This window comes from Blennius ocellaris (assembly GCF_963422515.1).
Source record: "Blennius ocellaris genome assembly, chromosome: 10".
Taxonomy (NCBI): Eukaryota; Metazoa; Chordata; class Actinopteri; order Blenniiformes; family Blenniidae; genus Blennius; species Blennius ocellaris.
Window position 1 is genome coordinate 12,935,519 of NC_137659.1, and position 21,973 is coordinate 12,957,491.

Consider the following 21,973-nt stretch of genomic DNA (forward strand, 5'->3'; position numbering starts at 1 on the left):
ACGTGAAGCGAGGAGCTGGTGGCGTGCGTTGTGTTAATTAGGTCTTGGGTTTCTGTCTTTTGTTTAAAGAGCTAGTCCACGTTAAAGGAAGAGAGACACTTGAAAAGACTATGGGATCGTAAAGCAACGAAATAATAAAGAGGAGGGGAGAAATTATAATATTTTCAACTTGCACCTACATGTCTGAGTCGTCTGCTTGCAAAATATGAGGTTACAATTAGTGGATTTTAGAGTTTAATTTGAACAGAGTGCAGTAACACGTACAGCTTTAACTTGTGGACATAACGATGTTCAACTGCAGCCAAACCTTTGTCCTGATCCCAATATATGAAGAACTTACTATAGCTTTTTTTTGTTTTAAAGGTTTGTTGGAGACTTCATTTTGCATCCAACTCATCTCCTTGGTTTAATTTGCCAGTCTGGATCAGACTGGCAAGAAAATGTAAAATGACCTTGAATAGCTAGATCTAAGGAAAAGGGAGCAAAATACTCATTTATAGAATCTGGAGATGTGATGAATGTTGAATTGTTGTTATTTTACCCATGAGACAGTGTGATATGATTTGATTCTACTTATGCTAACCATATTATTCTAATGCTTCTCTGAACATGTAAAATAAGCTTGTCTTGTCACACAACTGTACAGCGCATCTCTGCAAAGCCCACCTGCTTCTAGTAGTCACTTCTCTTTCCACTTGCATCAGAGTGGTTCACATGAGGTAATTTGACTCCTTTTCTTAAACTTTATATCCACATTTCATAAAGTGTTAAACAAGAACAGACGACTGCTTAAAAAAAAAGAAGAAGCCAGAAATAGACTTGTCTATAAGGAAAATGACAGGTGCAAAAATAGGACTTATGGCCAAAAATATTTTACAGAGTGATAAATGAAGCAGGAGGGGATGAAGAGAGACATGCAGGAGATAAAAGGAAGCCACTGCGTCGTAGGAAATTAAACTCCCTTTCATGCTCCGCAATTGTTTGTGCAAAAATACCACAGACCAATTTGCAGAATCTGTCTCAGTCTGAAATATCATGGAGCTGCTTTTGAGTTGGAGCTTAGCGTGAGCAAGCATCCCTTTATCTCACTAGTGCAGCCAGCTCTGTTGGATTACCATAACTGTGAACTGGTCTGGGCGCCCAGAATACACCACAACAGAGTACAATGCAACACATCACCAGCTATGTGCGTGTAAACATGTGTGTGTGCTGTAACTTCCACACTGTAGAGGGGTTTAGTTTAACACTAGCTAACTTTCTAAATACCCAGAGAGCAAAATGGGAGAAAGTTCATTGAAGGAGCAGCAAGAGAGGGTGAACAACAAGACAAAAAACAAAAAAAAACCCAAAAAGCAACACTTCTCCAGGCAGATATGTGACGCACAAAAGGACACACCATCTCTTCTCCAATGACCTTTTATTGCAGGGGAAGGATACAGAGATGGCAGGCCCCGCAGCCTGTGTACAGATATGCAACAGCAGTAGGACAGTCCTCCTCTCTGCCATACGAAGGCTGGGGCTTTTTCCTCTTTTCCATCAATCAATAGCCACTTTCCCAGAGGAAGGCAAAACAGAGCTTGTCTAAATCAAGGCTAATAGAAAGGGTACAATGTGAATCAGGTGACCGAATGTAATTATTCCCATAAACCCAACAGCTGAATAATTTATGATAACAATGCAACCTTAGCATCTTGTTTCACCGTGATGAGAAACGAGCCTAAATGACTGATAATTATTTCAAATGTGAATTAAAAAAAATGAGTGCTCATAATGAATTGCTTGTTTATGTGTATTTGCACGAGAAACACAATTAACTTGATATAAATCACAGCAGCTCCTCCGTGCTTCCAGTCGACGCGTTCGTCTGCAGCCCTTTGAGAGACTGCAGACAGTACTTTTGTGCTGTCATCCGTGTGTGGTAGTGGTTAATGATGACATATCTGTGAAATAACTGAAACGCAGACACCATTTTGCACCAGTGCAAGTGGAAAATATATCCCCCATCTCTAACTTTGGTGTAAGTCTTTCCATTACTCCGTGACTAAAGGATTTTCTTCCCATTTTCTCTCCGTGTGTGTGTGTGTGTGTGTGTGTGTGTGTGTGTGTGTGTGTGTGTGTGTGTGTGTGTGTGTGTGTGTGTGTGTGTGTGTGTGTGTGTGTGTGTGTGTGTGTGTGTGTGTGTGTGTGTGTGTGTGTGTGTGTGTGTGTGTGTGAGCCTGTTTATAAGTAGATGTGTCAGAGGGCTATTACGGTCGGTTAGAGCCACTCTTACTTGATGTCACATCTCTCATCTGCAGGCATTTTACAGAGGCCAGTTTGCCTTCAGCTCAGCGAGTGCACACAATGGTGCAAAAATACGAGTTAAACAACTGCGGGCAGGAAAGAAAACCGCAGGAGCTTCTGGATTCAATAGCTGTGTGCATTTCCTCGTCCATTCGATGCACTGGCTCGCAGCCACAGCTGTGCTACTGATGTGACCATAGCCAGCTGAGTGCATCTCTGTCCTGAAGCACATCCTGACCACTACCTCAGCTGAGTTGGTGAACGATGCGATGAAACAAGCATCCATTCTCAAGCACTGCAGCAATATTCCCTGAAGTGTTATGCTGTTTATTTCAATGTCACAGATTCTTTATTTGGGTCATTTTACTCTTAGAAGCACAACGAACACAATTCATTTAAATTTGGTGAATTGAGGCTTTGCGGTGTGGGTGATGTTCTGGTTAGTGTCAGTAATACAATGTTAGTAAGAGTCCTTCTAAGCTTTTACACAATATCTACTCAGAGGTTATTCGTGTTGGAGGCAGAACTGATGCTTTTGTCTCTGTGTTTTTAAGCACATTCACATATGTGCCCTAAATGTGGAGTGAGTGAAGCGTGGGGGTGTTAAAAAAAAAAAAAAAAAAAAAAAAGGGCAAATTGTTGAAATTCGGTTCAGGTGCATTATTGAAATTCGGCATATTCACCAACACAATAATATGCCCATATGGAGAGAGAGAAACTATCAGGGCCAGTTTTCAAAAGTGGGAGTCTGCCTGTACATGTTTATTAAGCGAGGGAGACATGGGTATTCCTTGTCGTTCCATGTGTGTCACTGTGCTGACATGAATTAGGGCAACCAACTATCCTATTTCCAGTCTGCACACTCACCCTTCCCTGTAGCATCACATGCCCTAAGCAGTGTGCGAAGCATAATGCAATACAAGCTCACATTGGAGGCTATTTCAGTGAACTGTCTGTAGATAAGGATTACATTTTACTGCACAGACCTGAATGGACATCCATATTATGCAATGTATTTTATATATCAGACCCCATGCAAATATTACAGCGGTTGTCGTGGGAGCAATCAGCCACTAACGCTTAAAATGTGCAGATGCATCTCAGCACACCGTTAATGTAGGCGACATACAAGCACGGCACATGGATCACTATTTTGGATAGACTCTTCAGGCATCCCACTACGTACGCCATGCCATTATGTTTATATCAGTGCGTGCATACTGCCGTGAGTGAGGATCATTTCCTTATATGAGAAAGGAGAGCAAGAAGAATTACGTGAGGTTCATTCCTGAGTGCCTTATTTCAGTTGTCTGGACCAAAGACTTACTTTCCTCTTCTTTTAACAGCAATCCTACCAACTGCAACAGGGAAAACTTCACTATGAACACTTGTCATTGCAAACAATGAATTACACACAAGTTTTTGGAGATATAAATGCCTGCTGTTGTGGTGAACACCATCAGTGTTACTTAGCCATCCACAAACAGCATGCCTATATTGTTTACAACACTATTACTTCTTTAGATAAAGCACTCTGTATGGGAAATCCCAACAATATTCTCATGCAAATGCATTGAACAAACTAACTTTGTCACTTGTGTTGGACAAAGTATTACAGACAGGAAACAGCTTGTGCAGAGTCAGAGCACTAACAGTTGTCTTCGCCACGTTTTTAGACTGCAACTAATTCCTACGGGTGACGTGGATAACCACATTCCTTAGTGTAACATTTGTCAGTAACACTAATATCTTACTCTTCACAGTCTGGTATTCACAGTCCAACTGTTCAAAGCCCAATAAACAAGGCTTTTAAACAGCAGATACTTAAGTTACGGGTGTTACTAAGCACATAAACAATGGCTTTGGGCCATCTAAATCCATTCTGATTATCCCTGAATGAAGAATGATGAAGCCACGTGGACGCCATAACAATAAAACTCAATAGCTCAACGCTACAGTTAGAGATGAATTTGCCTTACATTTAATTAATTTGCCGAGATAGACGATTTGAATGTTTCTGACCTAATGAATACCTTTTGATATGTCCCATTAGAATGTAGAGGTCAGTAAGGCCACAACATTTGACGCAACCTATAATGACCTGGAGGACTTTTACTTTGTGGACTAATGTTGGCTTTTATAAGTTACATGTATAAGTAAAGTTCAAGTTCAAGCAGTTCAAATCCTAAGTTATCACAGCCATAAATTTTAAGTTTGATCCAATACAAACATTGGTTTTGCATTGTGGGTTTTTTTTTTTTTTTTTTACTGGTAATTCCCAAGTTTATAACAGTCAGTGTCAACAGTGTTATCTAAGATTTAAAAAATAATCTGAGGGATTGTGATCTTGCCAACACAAATAGTGACGTATAAAAATGTCAAACAAAGGACTGTAATTGTTAATTGTTACCTTTTTTTTTTGTGTAGCGGTTTTATTAGCAGCACATCTGTTACAGCTGTACATGATTCACGGAACACCAGGGCCAAACTTAATTCATTCTCATTAAAAAGAAAAACAAGAAATGGAAATTATTGAAGAATAAATAAGAACAAGTAATTACGTTATATCTTAGATCATATTTTTGAGTCTTAAATTACTAAAGTTTGTTTGTTTCAGTAAATCATTTCATCTTTAATCAACTGTAATTGTCACCGTCAAAGCATATTCACACCCCATAAGGCTTTTTGGTGCATCAGCAGCACACAGAAACAAGTAGGACACAGCACTCACGCCAACAAAAAGTAAATGAATTAGAAGTAAGCTATAACACCGTCCTGTTTACTTGCCGTGCAGCAGGGCTCACTGCCAAAAACAGACCTCAGCAGTTGTCACATGTTATTTCTCTCGGCTTCAAGAAGAAGACCGGAGAAACTCATTTTCACTGCAGTTTGCTTGTGGGCTTATGATGAAGGAGATGGCAAACCCTCAGTGGAAAAACACACACACACACACACACACACACACACACACACACACACACACACACACACACACACACACACACACACACACACACACACACCCCTTTAGAGTGGACTGAAGCACTCTCAAGTGCAAAACAGAGTCACACATATACGCCGCAGTGTCCAACTGCTTCATGTGCATATTATTGCACATTATTCACAGACTCTGAGATAAATGCGATGCATGAAGGCAGTCTGTCCTCTGCTTTCATACCTGTGGGTAGAATGACAAACGAAATATATAGACTGTCAAGCTGTGTCCCAGTTCTGTGCCTCTGCTTGGTGCCTTCACGGAGGTCCTCAAGAGAACTGCTGATTTGAAAACAATGGTATGCAAACAGTGCTGGATGGTTCCAGGGAACGATTGTCATGGCCAATTAATTGATTTAGATCTCTTTTGATATGAAGTGCTTTTTTTCTCTCAACATCAATCAATGGAGGAGAATTTTGCAAAACATTTTATTCCTCAGATGGAAATCCTGCAATTGATGATATTCAGACTTTTCCCCAAGCTAATAGATGAGACAACCCAGGCTGATATATTGTGATTGTCAGCTCGGCGTCTTAGTATTTGTATCTTGAAGTTTGCATCGACAAACTGAAGTTAAGTTGGTGGTGTCATTGCCTTTAAATGATCCATAGATGTGGATGAAGGTGATTGTTTCTGCGTAGCCCGGTGATGGACAGATGATCAGTTTAAGGGTGTAACAACCCTAAACAATATAAAACCTGATTCAATGTGCAAGTTTTTCCAAACGTATCCAGCAGTGTCTTGCAATATTAAAACTAAAACACAATTGGCATAAAACATGTTAATGTATGATTAACTGAAAAACAGGATCCATATGATGGTTAAAAAAAATAGCCAAGCCACATTTTTATTTCTTTTATATGAATAAAATCTCAACTCTGTCCAATACTGTTTTTCTTGCAATATGATCACAGTGTGAAGTTATTGGGTTGACTTCCTTTGCAATTCTGATGTGTTTGGGAATTAAACAAACACAATGACTCGAGCCCTAGTAAAGATCGCTCCCTGGGAATATTCTGCAAAAAGAAAGGAAAAATGTAAAAGGAAGCTTGTTGCATGCATCCTAGAAAATACATCTTTTTCTGTTTTCAATGCACAGCACAGTGTCGTCAGTAAACCCTATTTTTGTCCATCAAACCCATTGGTCACTGTGTTGATTAGAATCTTTTTTTTTTTTTTTTAAAGATAAAATGTTTTTGTTTTTTTGTTTGTTTGTTTTTTTTTGGGGGGGGGGGTTGTAAACTGCAGACCTATGACCCGCATGAAACCCAAAACTCAGACTGAATGAACACAAGCCAAAATCATTAAGCTGGTCCACTTTATCCCATTCTTTTGATTTCTAAATAATCCTCTTTTTGCCAAAAACTGGTACGTTAAACATGCACAGGAGGCGCTCCTTTGACTAAAGGAAGAAGTCAGGTGAGGTAGTAAAAAAAGGTGAGAAAATCTGCCTCAGGAAGTAGGTCATGAATGGCTGGGGTCATCAAACGCAGGACTTTCAATCTTGGAGACAGCTGTTCGTGACCATGATCTCTGAGCCTAAACCAACTGAAATAACACAAAAGAGCAGCTTGTACATATTTCAGAAATGCCAGCAGCTTTAACTGATTTGTTCCTCATGAATAGGATTTAGGTTCCTCATCAGTATGTTGTGGCAAAACAATGTTGCTGATACCGAAAAAAAGCTATAGTAAAGTAGGTTGAAAATTAAGCAGGCGCGACCATTTCTCATTCAAATATTGCACAGAAATTACCAGAACACAGTCAGATTTGCATATGTAATGTGTTACCCAAGCACTAAGGACCTCCACTCTGGTGACTACAGTGCATGTTGCATCACCCGGAAGCCCACGACAAATAAGCCGAAAGACATTCCTCATCTCTGAACCTCTCCCTTCTCTTCCAGATCTGAGTTTGTTGAACAGGTTCAGTCGTATTTAGATAGTCATGGAAGCTGAAAGGAGGCACTGTGGAAATCCATGGGGAGGGGGCAAAAAAGGGATTGAGTTTTTTGTTGTTGTTTTTTTTTTTAAACAGTATGTGAGGTTTTTAAATTCCCATTGTCGTGGCCGCCCTTGGCTCTGGAGGTACGGCCCATCTCGCTCCCTTCGTCCTCCTCGTCCGTGTCGATCTGTTCATCTTTCTTCTTGATGTAACGCTCGTAGAGCACCATGATGACGCCCATCACCCAGGCTGACACTGTGCCAGCTGCAAAAATGACAAAGCCAATGACGACAAAGAAAAGGTAGTCCCAGGAGCCCAGAGTCTGGTGACATAACGTCCGCAGCTGGATGCCCACCTCGCCGAGACGACGGCCCTGCATGTCAGCAGGCGAGCCACACACCGTCTGGCCTTCATCTGTTTCAAAGGACACATTCAGGCACAACAGATTTGGTAAGTAAATATTGCTCCGTATCACTGAGACAGGAATCGTTTCATGGCATTTTCATAACTCATTCTGTAAAGTATTCCTGTAAATTCAATCTTTATAGTGAGTTTTGTATGTCAGAGCATGAAAACCCACATCTTTATATCTAAACTGTTGGGTTTTTCTTAACTAAAACATGTGATATTTGTGACAATCAGATTTAGAAACAGAAGGACTTTTTGGATTTGTTGCTATAAGGAGCTTTCATTGTCTTCTCCTACGAACATTCACAAAATACACACAGTATGTTTTTTAATTTGGTTAATTTCACACCAGATGATGTCATTAAAGCCAAATCTAAGATGATGAAATAGGTTGCTAATTCCCAGCAGATCCTAAGGTAGAAACTATTTTGTAGTAAACCCAGTTGTATGTGTATACACAAAACCACAAGTTCAACAGTGCAACATAAGAGGTCATTGTGATATAATTATTTGAGGCAAAAAAAACAAAAAAACATCAACAATCTCACTGGTTGGGCGTAGGTGAGTTTCAAGCTTTTCTTTTGGTTTGATAGAAATGACTTGGTGGAGGTTCCATCTTTGATCACTCCATCTCCCCCATTAAATTCCACCCATAGGCTTTCTTTCTTTTAATCTCCTTTGTCTGACTTTATTCACTGGCCTTGTCATATTTTCTACTACAACACATTTTGTACTACATACTGTACATCTATGGGGTAGACGTGTGTTGATGACACTTGTTCGATAAACCAATAGTTCAATCGGGTTTCACATAAAAGAAAATAAATGTGTTTTAATTCTTCGAGCCATTATGTTTTGTCCAATTCATGGATCTTTGAACTTCTATGTAACTGTATTTCCAAAGAGCAGACTTAAACTAAACCTTGATATGTCCTCTGCATTAAATTTCAAAGGATCCTTTGATGTTAAAATAGAACGAAATCAGAGCAACCACAGAAAGAAAAAGTATATAAATAGTTCAGCTCATTGAATAACCCAAGGTTTTCTGTTTGTTTTCATTTTGCACATTTGTAAAGAGCACCGAAATTATTCAAGCTCACCACCAAATATTCAGGAGAAACTGCAACAGCATCAAAACATTCCTTCTTTATCGGAATACTACAATGTTTGTGGAGCTTCCTGTGTTGTTGAGCCCTAGGTTGATACAGTATTAAATTACAAATAAAATAAAAAATCTGGATGAATTATTCAAACTCTTTCATTCCTGCACTGGATTAGAGAGTGAGTTGGGCCTTTGTGCCAGCCTGAATCCACAGATAATAAGGTTTTTCATCATCAAGCACATTTGGTATGACTACATCTAAGACCTTTGCTAAAATTCACAAATCCTAACAAAATATTGACTTCCTTTACTTTCAGAAAACTGGATGGATATACTGTAATTTCAAAGGCCGATGAAATACACCACATGATGGGTTTGGAGCTCGGATGCAGCTGAAAGGAGAGGTATTTTTTCAGAAAATAATCCTGTGGGTTTTTGTTACTGTGAGCAGAAGCTGAGAACACCAGAGTGCTGCCATTTCCATACGGCCACTGTTTTTAATTGGCTTTTTTTTCTTCCCAGAGCTTCTCTGCTAGAGGGGAATTCCCACTGGGAGAGATCAAAAGACTTCTTCACTGCAACGTTTTTATGTTACCCCATTTCTGCACCAACGACATCAAAATACGAACACATTTCATACCTGGCAATAGATACGTTGTCGTTTCTGCAGAGATGCAAACCGAGTAAATATAAGAAAATGACTAATATCTTGGAAGATATTGTTGCATTGTTTACATCACTGAACAAAAACAAAAAATAAGGAAATTTGTGATTAGTAGATTATTTGTTGTCTTATACTAGAGGAAACCCTCTTGATTTCCCTTTCAAACTGCACTACCTTGCATTTGTACTGGTATGAAGCGTGTTGTGCTTCTGAAAATGTTCTTCTGTGACATTTCCCACACTGAACAAACAAAGCTGTCTCAATGCGCAGGTGAGATTCAGTGGAAAAGCCATATCTCCACAGTCTGCCCAAACTTTATACTTCAAAGATGACAGCATTTGCACTTGTTCACACACAGGACGGGGTTCACCTTCAGAATGAAACGCTTCGGAGTGCTGTTTGTGCCACAGTTACAAACACATTGGCTGACTTGGGACAATCGCTGGTTTCAGAATGGGATTTCATATCGCTGCAGTGTGTGTGTGTGGGAGGTGACAGGATGTAGTGGCTGTAAATGGTTCTCCCCCACGCTACTGAGGCTCTGACTCTGTGAATTTCTCAATTTGTTAAATTGCCACAGTGTCTTGTCTTTTAAGCCGTCAATCACCCAATCCATGAAACAAAACAAAATAATCTGTTTGGTATTGGCAGAGAGGATTTGGAAAGTTAATTTAGTGGGTGCAACCCACACACTTTGCCAATAAATAGATGCAATGTTACAACAAAAAATATTCGGATATTAATTCCTTTACGTTGTGTGCTACCTTTATTTAGGTATGTAATCACAGTTTTCACTGAGCTGACAGCAGTTTTCATCACTTCGAGCACTTTCTTCTTCATTCCATCAATTTCAGCTGTGTGTCTTTTCCCTTCCGCAATATAGATGAAAATAGATGGTCTGCAAGTAGAATTGGTTTTCTGATGCAACTATATATAACTGACTCACCTGTTTTTACATCCGGTATAGCTAATTCAACAATATATGTTTTACTTCTTTGAAGTTCATCATTAAAAGTTTTCAGTATATTCATTTGCTATCTTGAATTCATAGGAATACCTTTTCGTTGCTTTATTTTCCATAGATCATTATCACACAGAGCAGATTTATTAACAAATAGAAGATTTCTAAGATCGTCATAGAAAAGACAAATGTAGCAAATTTGCATGATCTCAATTAGAATAAAAAAATGTTGACATCAGTATATTAATATATCCAAACATTGAATATATCCTTGTTGTTTCAGCCCTGTTGACAATTATGTGGTTGTGCAATCTTTGACAGCAATGACCGATTGCTTCTAAACATCTCTTCTATGCACATATGCATATCCAGCTTCTTCATACGATGCCAGTGTATCTAACTAGAGCTTTTCTGACTTGGCTTTTCTCTAAGGTTTTACCAAGAAAAGAGTGTTTGTTGTTTTTGCCATGCACTGATGTAAATCAAGCTTTCTTCTGATTGGCTGAATGTTTCCTCATTTATGAGCATGCTAAAGAGCTGCTGCTTGATGTTTCTTTTTGCTTGCTCGCTCTGTGCTTAAAAGACTCTTCTGTATTTTCTGGAGTGAAAGGTTGAAATATTAAATGTGCTGTTGGTGCACATATAATGTGAACATATTATTGTGACATTGCACAGGCTTCGTGATCTCAAAGTCTCTTTATACACCGTACCGCTGCAGGGAGTATCCCTCATTATGCTTATTTTTCCTCTTTTTAAAGACAATTATGAATAAAACAAAGTCAACACAAGCTGTTCCATGGTTGATGATAAAGTGTAACTGTGTTTGTGCGTGTGCGTGTGCATGTGGTATTGTTCCACTGGCTCCTTCTTCTTTTTCTTTTTTTTTACATAGGTGTTGATTTGGCTTTATGCCTTCATTGCTGGTCTAATTATAACAAAAACAATAGTGTCCCAACATTCCCATCTTGAGCAGACTATACGCAGGCAATAAACCAAAAAGGTTGTATGTGTTTCATCTGTGAGCATTTTTTCTACTTGACATTTGATTTGATATTGTGTGTGTGTGTGTGTGTGTGTGTGTGTGTGTGTGTGTGTGTGTGTGTGTGTGTGTGTGTGTGTGTGTGTGTGTGTGTGTGTGTGTGTGTGTGTGTGTGTGTGTGTGTGTGTGTGTGTGTGTGTGTGTGTGTGTATTCACAATAGAGCGTGGTTTAAATCCATAATCTTCAGGACGTAGTATCACAACTTTTGGAAAAAGAAAATATTCCAGTTATGCAAAACAGGACTGTTTAAACCTCCACGTTGAGCTGTTTTTCATTCTGTTCATGTTAAGTTACCTGCTCGTTTCCAAACTCTTTGAATGGCAGCATGTGAACACAGTGAGTCAGGTTGGTGGGAGGTGTGATATGACAGCGGGTGAGAGGGCTCAGGCTGTTGCTTTCAATCAAATCGCTTGACAATTCAATTTAAGAGGATGACAAAAATGTACGTTGACTAATATTTAATTCATTCAGAGCCTAAGTCTCTGCTCGCATCCTCAGAAAAGCTTCTCTGCGGCTCACCGATGTGAAAATGAGCATACGGCAGAAGAACACGAGGACAGCCCGCTTCTCTAAGCTCTGAAAATTCAAAGTCTCCTCTGATCCCCTCAAAGGCTGCCGCCGCGCACACTTCACAAAATATGGTGTTACATTCCAGCTATGACAAACACACACACACACACACACACACTTCTATGCAGCCACACATGTTCACACTCCGTGGTTCCATACATTCATGCACAATCCCCTCTACACAAGCCTTTACTTCCCCGTGCTTTATCTACGTGTTTGAAGAGTCTGGTGCTGTGTATTGCTGCACGTGTATGTGAGTACGTGCCTGACACCAAGAAGGAAACCCTTCTGGCTTCGCCCCCTCCACATCTCCCCAAAGAAACTGGCATCAAAAGAGAGGGCTTTCCCTCTCACCTTCCCCCATCCACTTTGCTCTATTTCTAGACGCCCTCCTTATATAACAGCTGAGAGAGTGCTAATCTACCCAGGGAGGCGAGACAGAGGAGAATTTGTTGGTTCCTTCCTGGAGCTTTATTTCTCTCACTCCCTTTCTCTGTTTGCGTGCTGGCTTGCTATTGACGCGTTCCCTAAACTGAAGAGACAAGCGAGCCATGTTGCGTGAACCAGGTGAGACCCAGACGGGAGAAAACAGGGCTCGCAGCCAAATAACAGCCTCATCCAAAATCTTACTTCACTTCCCCATCACATCACCCACCACTTCCCTCAGCACTAAATGAGAGTTCTGACTTTGCTGGCTAAAGGCAAAAATTAGCCAAATGTGGATTTTTAACCGTGTGTGTGTGTGTGTGTGTGTGTGTGTGTGTGTGTGTGTGTGTGTGTGTGTGTGTGTGTGTGTGTGTGTGTGTGTGTGTGTGTGTGTGTGTGTGTGTGTGTGTGTGTGTGTGTGTGTGTGTGTGTGTGTGTGTGTGTGTGTGTGTGTGTGTGTGTGTGTGTGTGTGTGTGTGTGTGTGTGTGCGCGCGTGTGCGTGCGTGCGTGCGTGCGTGTGCATGTGTGTGTGTGCTTACAATATGGCTTGAAGGACACTTTCAGAAGTACCAAGGTTTTGTCTGTGCACTTGTCACATTGATAGAATATGAACAGACTTTGTGTGTATATGAGGTGGAGAATGTGTGTATCTAAGTGTCCGCCTTCTCCCTCTCTGGCAGCTGTCACTGGAAGAGGCTCCACTCCAAATTAAGCGAGACAAAAGGCGACGAGCAGCAGGAAAATAGGACAGCTCTTGCAGGACTTCTTTTGGACTCAGCCTAAGCTTCACAGGGAGCGTGTGTGTGTGTGTGTAGGGGGGAATGCCTCCTTCGTCAGCGTGGCAGTTGTATTATAGCAATGTGTTAGAATTATGACTGGCTTCACGCTCACTAAGACACACTATAAATAGCAGCTGCCCTTTTGCATAGTGACACATCCACACCAATACACGAGGGTAATAACTCAAAAGTAAGACAGATTATGGAACAGCGGCCGCATCTTTCAGACTGATAGTAATAAAACAAAGGGGATCAATATGTGATGATGCAAGTGTGATCCATTAATCACACCTGCATCACCACCGCAGAGCAGAGCAGAGCAGAGATTGATTAGTCATTTCCAGATAAAACACTTTTCTTGTTTTCATCAAATGCTGCAGAAAGCAGAGATGAATTAATGAACAGAGCTGCTTCTGGAAAAATCAAGCAGCTCCCTGCCTGTACGATCTTCTTTCACTGTCTTTGTTATTTGATAGCCTGCGTGCTGCCATGCTCCATCACCTGTGTCTCGTCCCACTGCGGACTGAGGAAGGAGCGGACCCTGCAGACTTTACTGGACTGCACATAGCTGAGCCGCTTCACGTGTGAATACCTCACCCACAACACATTTCTTTTGATATAGATATTGCTCCCTACCATTAGTGTGGTGTGTTATTACTGGTATTACTGTCAGCTGTGTGTGCTCAGACATGCAGAGGTGACAGGGGGTGTTGAGTTGATCTGGTGTGCAAATCCTGCAGTGGCCTCTACATACACTTGAAAAGATATGAAGTCATTCTTGGAAGGAATCTAAAGTGGGACCTTCGCTGTCATTATAGAAGAAGTCACCTTTGCACCTTGTTGTTTTCTTTTTTTAGTCTTTCTTTTTGTTTGATACTTCTTTTGATGTGTTGCAGGAATTATTTGACAACAGTTCTGTGTGGCTGAAGGACAACAAATCAACAACAATGCTGTCAACAGGTCCGGGTAACCTTAACACCCGAAGCCGTGGGTCTTACTGTTCAAATGGCACACAGTAACATTGTTTAAATCTATAGGTTAATTTCAATTTGACTTTTTCTTTGAATAATGTATTCCAAAAGGTTAAGCCTAAAAAAAAAATCCCTACCTACTGCATAGCAATGTAAACAACCAGGGTCAATATGAGCTTTGTTCTTGTAACAACTGAATGTTCTCAAAAAAAAAAAAAAAAAGGTTTTCATATACCCTGACAGGTCAAATGTCATTTATGGGCTATTGTAAATCATAGCTATTAAGTATTAGAGGATATTTGATAAAAGCACTTACCAGAAGCATTTATAACATGCTTAACTAATCATCTTCTGACTTCATCTGGTGAGTTGTTGTTTTTACATGAATGAAGACATAATTTTCATTTCTGCTAACTTTCTCAATTTACTGCTATTTCTACTAATAGCTGATGGACTGGCGCTTTTTCCCCATACTTTCTTTAAGGGTACAGGTCATTTATCTACTCAGCCTCCAGCAAAAGGTCATTCGTTTACGTAACTGGACCTTATCTAATAATTAAAAACTGGAGCACTGAATTCCCTGTATTTGGTTTACTCTCCTTAATGCCAAAAAATAAATAAAATAAAAGGTAATCATGTGATGAATCCCACAACTTTACAGTCGAATAAAATAGAGGCGATAATTGACGAGACCTTGAAACTTGAATCCTTCCAGGTGGACCCACAAGCAGAGGTCCTCGTTGTCGCACTCGCAGCTCCACGGGTTCCCGCTGAGCCCCACGGAGCGCAGCGTGGGCAGCGCGATCAGGGAGCTGATGTTCAACACCGTCAGGTTGTTGCGGCTCACGTCCAGCACCTGAAGGGCCCAGTTCTCCACAAAGGCGTCCGGGTGGATCTCGGAGAGCCCCGGGTTGTCCGTCATCCTCAGCATCACCAGGCTGGCCAGCGGACCAAACGTCCTGTCCTCGATGCGCGTCAAGGTGTTGAAGGAGAGGTCCAGGTAGGCCAGTTTGCGGAGATTCCCAAAAGTGGACTCGGAGATCTCCGTCAGCGAGTTGTTGCTGCAGTCCAGGTACACCAGGTCGGAGAGGTAGTTGAGCGCAAGAGGCGGAAGCTCCACGATCCGGTTGTTGGAGAGGATGAGCTGCCGCGTGGCCAGCGGCAAGTTGACCGGGAAGGTTGTCAAGTGCTGCCCGGCGCACTGAACCACCAGCTGGTCATCGCAAACACACCTGTCCGGGCAGCCCGAGGAAAGCAACGGGGACGTGACGACCCCCGTGGTGAGGAGAAACAGAACTATGAGCCGCAGGGGTTGCGCGCTTGGCTGCGGGGCAAGACGCATGACACCGCAGAGGGCTTCATCAACCCTGTTTGGACAGAGTCAGACGCAGTCGCATTCTTCATTGATACATCTTCACCAGGTTGTCTGTTCCAGAAATGATTTCCACTGAGTTCAATCCAAAAGCTCGCCCGTGGCAACTTTCTTGCGCGTAATGTCTCAGTCCTCTGGTTGTTGATCCAGCGCGCATCCACAGCAGCCAGATGTCACCATGCTGCTTCAAATGCAATCAATATTTGATGTGATGGCAGCTATCCTCACGTTTGTAACGCCCTCTCGGGCTGCGCTGCTCGCGATGATCGCGGTCAGTTGTTCCGCTGTCATGTGTGCCATCCACTCGCTTCTGGAAGCTGACTCCAAGTGAGTGGTGGTGGTGGGGTGGGGGTAAGGTTGGTGTGTGTGTGTGTTGGGGGGGGGGGGGGTTAGTGAACTGCACTGGGTGGGGGTGAACTGTGGAGTGAGCTCACGGTCTGGAGTGAGCTGGAGCAGGAGTGGAAGAGGTCTGGGTATATAGCCGCGGTAATGCAAGACTAACATTAAAAATTGAAGCCAGCGAAGGCATAACCCATGCACAGTGGACACCTAAAGGTGACCTGTCATGCTTCAGCTGCTCACCTACACATTACATCTACACATGTCTCAGGTGTAATTACGTGTGAAAGCTTTATGTACTAAAAATAAGAAAAAAACTGTGGAAGTATCGACTTGTGGCCATGTGCACACATTGTGTCAGCCAGCTTGAAGTCTGCAGCAGGAATGTGTGCATTTGATAAGAGAATGTGTGGGTTCCCCGGTTATCCAGGGCAATGACAACACTGATGAGAAAGGGGATCCCAGTCAGCCTATATACCCCTCATGAATGTGCCATAAGACTTTCCACTGTCAGGACTGACATGTCACACATGTAACCAACCCACACGATTCAAACTAAACCCAGTGTACAACCAGATGATGGGACAAGATGAGATGGGGCAGGGTGGTCTCAGGCAGCAGTTGTTTTCTCCTCTCTCCAGTCTCAGTATGAGTCCTCCTGAGTCTATTCTTGGTTCTCTGTGTAGGTGTTGAAGTGCTGAATCAGACTCAGTATGATGGAGGAGGAAGAGGAGGGGGAGGAGGGGGTGGTGGAGGAGGACAGATGTGCCACTGACAGTCTGTGAAAGAAACTACCCTGAACCGACAGTCAACAACCCACTGCACACTGACCACACTCTCACCCCTCCTTCCCCTCACAGAGCTGCACAGCCTCAGAACAAAGCTGAACTCTCTCTGTATTCACTGTGTGACTGAGTCAGAGCCAGAGGCCTTTGTATAACCAATGCTTCTCTCCACTTGCCATCCATGTGGAGTGAACTAATCCTCGCAGCTGTTTTTTTGTCAAGGATATTCAGTGACTTTAGGAGGACATCTAGTGACGACTACTTGGTATTGTTCCATAGAGCCAATCACGCATGATCCTCATATATGTTCTTATCCAGAGGAGTTTGCTTCATGTTGTAAGAGTTGTGTAAAAGGTATGATTATGGCTTTTCAAATATGTGCACAACGGTGATGATGTGTCACAAAAATAGCAGCAGAACAACAATAGCATCATCCATAAGGTCACATTGTGTAAACCCCTAATGTTTCTGGAGGATTTCTCTGGGAAGTTTCTAAAACCTGAATATGTCAAAGTATAATGTGTGCAAAATCATTGCTGAGACACACTAAACATTTCAATTTGAAGGAATGTGGCAGCTATAAACCAGTGGATTTAATGTTCTAAATCTTTAATAAGACAATGGTGCTCGAGTTGGCTTAATATGTGATGCAGAAAACACAGGCCTGTGAGATCTCTGTTCACCTCATCAGAGGGTATTTTGTTTGGCTGCACTCACTTCAGCCAAAAGAATCTGCCCCCTGGCTCCGGGCCTCGGTATAGTGGACTGGCTGGCTGACATGACTTGCAGGGGCACTTCAAACGAACAAAGTGATCACTGATGTAACCGGAGTTGCACCGGTGCCTGTATGGCTAAGTCAAAATGCCCAATAAAAAGGGATTAACTGGGCAGTAAAAGGTATCACATAAACGTACGGCAGGTTGAATACGACACTCAGTCATTCAGATTGCACTCTCTGTTAGGCTCGGGAAAGAAAGGGATCATGTTTGAGTCATAAAGGTGAAGGCAAAGATATTCTGAAATAATATTGATGTTAATTCTGTTTATTTATAGTTAAAAGAAAGTGCAAGTTCTGCTGAAAGGGAAATTACTGCTTGTCTTTTGCTATGAAACAAAGCTTTATATCACAACTTCCTGATTGATTTTTTTTTTTTGTCTCACCAGCTCAAAGTGACTAAGTAAGGATAACAAACTGCTGTTTGTTTTGTCCCTCTGTACAAGAGGTTTGCAGCTTGTGCCTCTTTGGCCCTTCTGTTGTGGCTCCCTGAACATTTCACAAAATAATACCTAAATATACATTTGATCACATTTTTAAGTTGTGTAGATACACAGTCATTTTCAGAAGAACTTTTAACCCTACAGGCTAAAAAGGGCTTTTAAAAAATATATTTTTTTAAATACAATGGCTTAAAATGAAAAAAATATTAGGGGGCACAGAAGGAAGGTTGAAACCTGTAAAATCAGGTATAAAATTGAAATGTTGAGCATCTTAAATTGTAATTTGAAACTTCATAAATGTAGCAGAAGACACAGTTTATGGTCATGTAACAAAAAGGTTAAACAGGGTTTGCTGCTCCAGTGAAATATGATTTGGTGGAAAGCGATAAAAAAAAGACTCATTTAGTCATAAAGGTTGCAGATCGCTGCTCTAAGCTGTAGCTGTGGCTTGTCAATTAAAACATAACTAACAGTCACACAGTGTATCAACAGTATCATTTCAGCTTCCACATTTCATATTTCACTGACAGAAATATATGTGCTCAATGTTGCTATGAAGTTTATGTCTTTTATTCATAAGTCAGAAAAAAAATATTAGTTTGTCAACTGCTTTTAAAGCTTCCAGTTGGAATGCTCTTTGATATTCTTGCAGGTCTGATGCATGTTTTCATTTTCCATTACATGCCAGCAGCAAAAGACAACATGCAATTTGTATATGTTGGATTTCTCTGCAAAGTGTTATTAAGGGGAACATAGAATAATTTTTGATAGGAGGTGGGGCTTAAATTGTGGAAGATCCTAACGTGATAAAAAACGCTTGCATGTTAAGACAGGTTGATGGACATAAACATATTCTTCATTGCACTACACAATTCAACACAATCAGAAACAGCTAAAGTGGTGAAACACTCAACATGACTGGGCATTTAAACTGTGCAATAACTGAAAACATACAAAAAGGTTCCTCGTGGTGAAATCAAGGACACCATAAATCAGGTTTTCACACCTTGCTCGAATTACTTTCATTTTCTTTTTATAATACTATTGCAACTTTAACCAGTTAATGACAATAATTACAATCAGTAGAAATGGAGGAGGCACACACGTTGGCCAATCAGATATTCAGGGAAGTTGTCGGGCTTGTAATGTTTGAATTAAGGGTAAGAAGATTTTTGTGTAGTGGAGTTAGGAGGGGAGGGTGGGTTGAATTATGTTTTTTTTCTCAGTTTACTTTGGTTACCAACGTAACGTGCGTAATACGGCAGCACGGCGCATGCGCGACAAGCGAACCTACGGAATAAAACTTCTTGAAAACTTTTAAAACTGCACCAGAAACATTATATATATATTTTTTTTTAAAGCGTTAAGCAAACATTATAGCATGAGATCGCAGAATGAACTGGCTCTGCTGCGCCCATAGCTGAGGCTGTGCGCAGTGAACACACACCCCGGTCATTCCTGCTGCTTTAAAGGGGTTGAATGGGGACACCAGTCCTAAACAGCACCTAATTTCCGACATTCTCCTATAATCTGGCCCCAACCTTTAGCACATATCAGCCTTAAAAACTGCCAGCCATATCCACACAGCAGGCAATCTGCGGCCGTCACCACGCCTTCAATTTGGGTTGAGGTTACGTAAGCCTTTACGCACACACGTACGGAGTCGCGCAGGAAACTTCAGTGCGGTCGTTCGCAGTGTTTGCACCAGAGCCTTTGCATCTGAAACTCGCAGCTTTAAGGTAAGCTCATATATTGTGTGAATAATGCAGAGGGTTTATATATGTGTGATCTTACATGTGAGGTTTCAAACTACCTCTTCACTGACTCATGTTTGCGCTGCTGCGGTGTCCTCGTTCGACCTTACGTTTCAAACGCGTCCTTGCTTTGCGCTGCTGCGTTGCATTATCCGACATCTTTGAGTAGTTTGTGGTTTGTTTTGTTTTTTCATGTTTGTCAGGATGGTCGTGCTTTCCAAGGAATATGGATATGTGGTGCTCACTGGCGTTGCCAGCATATTCATGATTGGACATTTGGCCATGAAAGTAGTCAGAGCCCGGAAGAAGTACAACGTGCCGGTGAGTGAGATTTCCAATGTTTGAAACACGACAGATCCCAATTAGAGTTCCCTTGTAAAAGTTGCTTCTACTAATAAATTTGCTCTCTGCCCTGCAGTATCCTCAGATGTACAGTGATGACTCTGAGACTGGCAACATTTTCAATTGTATCCAGCGGGCACATCAAAACACGTAAATATTTATGTCATCTGAATCCAGCAATTTACATTAAGCTTAATCAGTGCGTTGGGGGGGAGGTTTTGGACATGCATTTATGTATTTACGGCATTTTGATGCTTGCATTTTAAAAGGGCGAGGTCTTGAGCTTGTCAGGGTGCAGTGGCCTATAGAGCCTGGAAACACAGACCATCCCACTGTTGATGGGTGTCTGCTGTGTCTCCTTGCGCAAGCTATTGCCCTCTAACCACACCAGGAAGCACATCAGTGTAAAACCCCTGTCGGACCAAAGCTCTCTGATTTAAAGGAAAACTATTTTATGACACAGTTTGAATTGTTACTGCGTGACAGTTTCATGCTTTTTTTTTTTTTGCTGATCCTGAGACTAGACTGGAGTCCATTTCCTTTTTTAAAGACACAATAGATCTCTCCAGGGTAACTGGTTCTAAACCACAGTGATAGCTGAGATCATATGACCTCTATTTGGATCATAGGCTCGATAGATAGAGTCATTTAACATAATATGTGTGTAATGGGGAAAGATCCCAGGCATAGTCAGCTATGTGACTTTACAGTGTCACCACAGTCAACAGGCTGTATCTGAAACCGGAATATGAAATAGGTGTGACTGCAACAAAGATTTGTGGGTTTGATGGTTGAACCTGTTTACAGACGACTTGTTGTTTGGACTACTTTTCACTCTCCCTCAAAGTCTTGGCATTGTTCGGCACAACAGGCAGCTTGAAAGTCAAGAATTGGTTTAAATCTTCACAGAGTGATTGTTATTTATGACTTAATAAATCATTGCACAGTGCCGGTGACAAAGCAGGTGAAAGTTGACCCTTGTCTTTGTCTCACCAGCCTGGAAATGTACCCCGCCTTCGTTTTCTGTCTGGCTGTTGGTGGTGTGCATGCCCCTGTGAGTTAATTTTGCACACCGTAATAACAACCTTGTTTTTTCAGTCAATTCTTATCTTTTTTTATTTTATCACTATGAATCCACCTGCAATTTGCAGTCCGACTACACTGGACACTGAAATGCGATGTTGAATCTTCTCACACGGGACTGTAATCTTTGCTTTCTGTGTCCTAGCGTCTCATGAGTGGACTGGGAGTTGTGTGGATTATCGGCAGAGAGGTGTATGCACATGGTTACTCCACAGGCGGTGAGAAAATGTTTCGGTAACATTTTCTGCTTTTACTGCATGTATTTTGCAGCTAATTAGTTTTTCTCCGTTCGTCTCAATCAGATCCTAATAAGAGGATGAGGGGAGCATTTGGAAATCTTGCCTTCATGGGGATGATATTCACCACACTCAGCTTTGGTCGCCATCTGCTGGGTTGGACCGGACCACGGATGGGGAGATTCCGCCCCGTGAACACTGCCTAATGACCATGAAGACTTCAGGCTGGGCTTACTCAATCATCACGATCATCACGGCCATTACACATCATGTAAAAAGTTGAGCTGACAGTGTGTCCTGACCTCTCACCTGAGCAACGGTTCAAGTGAGGAAAAATTTAGATTAAGTGTTGTAACTGGTTTCAGTGGAGAGGGAGCGGTTTCATTGAGGTTAATATATGCGGTGTACTTGCAGATCAGCCCTCCCATTACACACAGGAGACATTTCAGAATGTCTTGATATTACATTTAACTGCATCATGTAGAAATTGTAGTTAAATGACTAGATGATGTGTATTTTTCCAACTTGATGAAAAGCAAACAAATTCTGCAATAACGAAATTGGTTCCATGAGGAAAGTACTCTGTTTGTAGGACTTTATCACCATATATTTTGCACTCAAGATGAAAAATGTCATGTTTTGTATGAGAGGTGCTTTTGTCAATTAAAGTTTTACTAATTCAAATCATGACTTGCATTGC

At 41.5% G+C, this 21,973-nt stretch overlaps 2 protein-coding genes across 2 annotated transcripts; one reads left to right on the top strand and one right to left on the bottom strand.

Moving 5' to 3' along the window:
* Positions 1–6,633: 6,633 nt before the first annotated feature.
* Positions 6,634–15,687, bottom strand: LOC308135859 (leucine-rich repeat-containing protein 52-like). The gene is made up of 2 exons (XM_080503992.1): positions 14,838–15,687; positions 6,634–7,636 (listed from the first exon to the last, which is right to left on the bottom strand). Exons 1-2 carry the CDS (start codon positions 15,484–15,486, stop codon positions 7,308–7,310), a joined length of 978 nt encoding a protein of 325 aa, XP_080360118.1. The 5' UTR covers positions 15,487–15,687; the 3' UTR covers positions 6,634–7,307.
* Positions 15,688–19,417: 3,730 nt separating this feature from the next.
* Positions 19,418–21,957, top strand: mgst3a (microsomal glutathione S-transferase 3a). Its single transcript, XM_080503106.1, has 6 exons — positions 19,418–19,597; positions 19,816–19,933; positions 20,031–20,104; positions 20,951–21,008; positions 21,183–21,255; positions 21,340–21,957. Exons 2-6 carry the CDS (start codon positions 19,817–19,819, stop codon positions 21,477–21,479), a joined length of 462 nt encoding a protein of 153 aa, XP_080359232.1. The 5' UTR covers positions 19,418–19,597; position 19,816; the 3' UTR covers positions 21,480–21,957.
* Positions 21,958–21,973: the final 16 nt, after the last annotated feature.

Excerpts from the sequence above, each read along its gene's own strand:
- LOC308135859 (XM_080503992.1), bottom strand. The coding sequence starts at position 15,486 with ATGCGTCTTGCCCCGCAGCCAAGCGCGCAACCCCTGCGGCTCATAGTT. Across the intron at positions 7,637-14,837 it reads GGAAGGATTCAAGTTTCAAG|ATGAAGGCCAGACGGTGTGT; the intron begins GTCTCGTCAATT and ends CCTTTGAAACAG.
- mgst3a (XM_080503106.1), top strand. The coding sequence starts at position 19,817 with ATGGTCGTGCTTTCCAAGGAATATGGATATGTGGTGCTCACTGGCGTT. Across the intron at positions 20,105-20,950 it reads CAGCGGGCACATCAAAACAC|CCTGGAAATGTACCCCGCCT; the intron begins GTAAATATTTAT and ends TTGTCTCACCAG. Across the intron at positions 21,256-21,339 it reads ACATGGTTACTCCACAGGCG|ATCCTAATAAGAGGATGAGG; the intron begins GTGAGAAAATGT and ends CGTCTCAATCAG.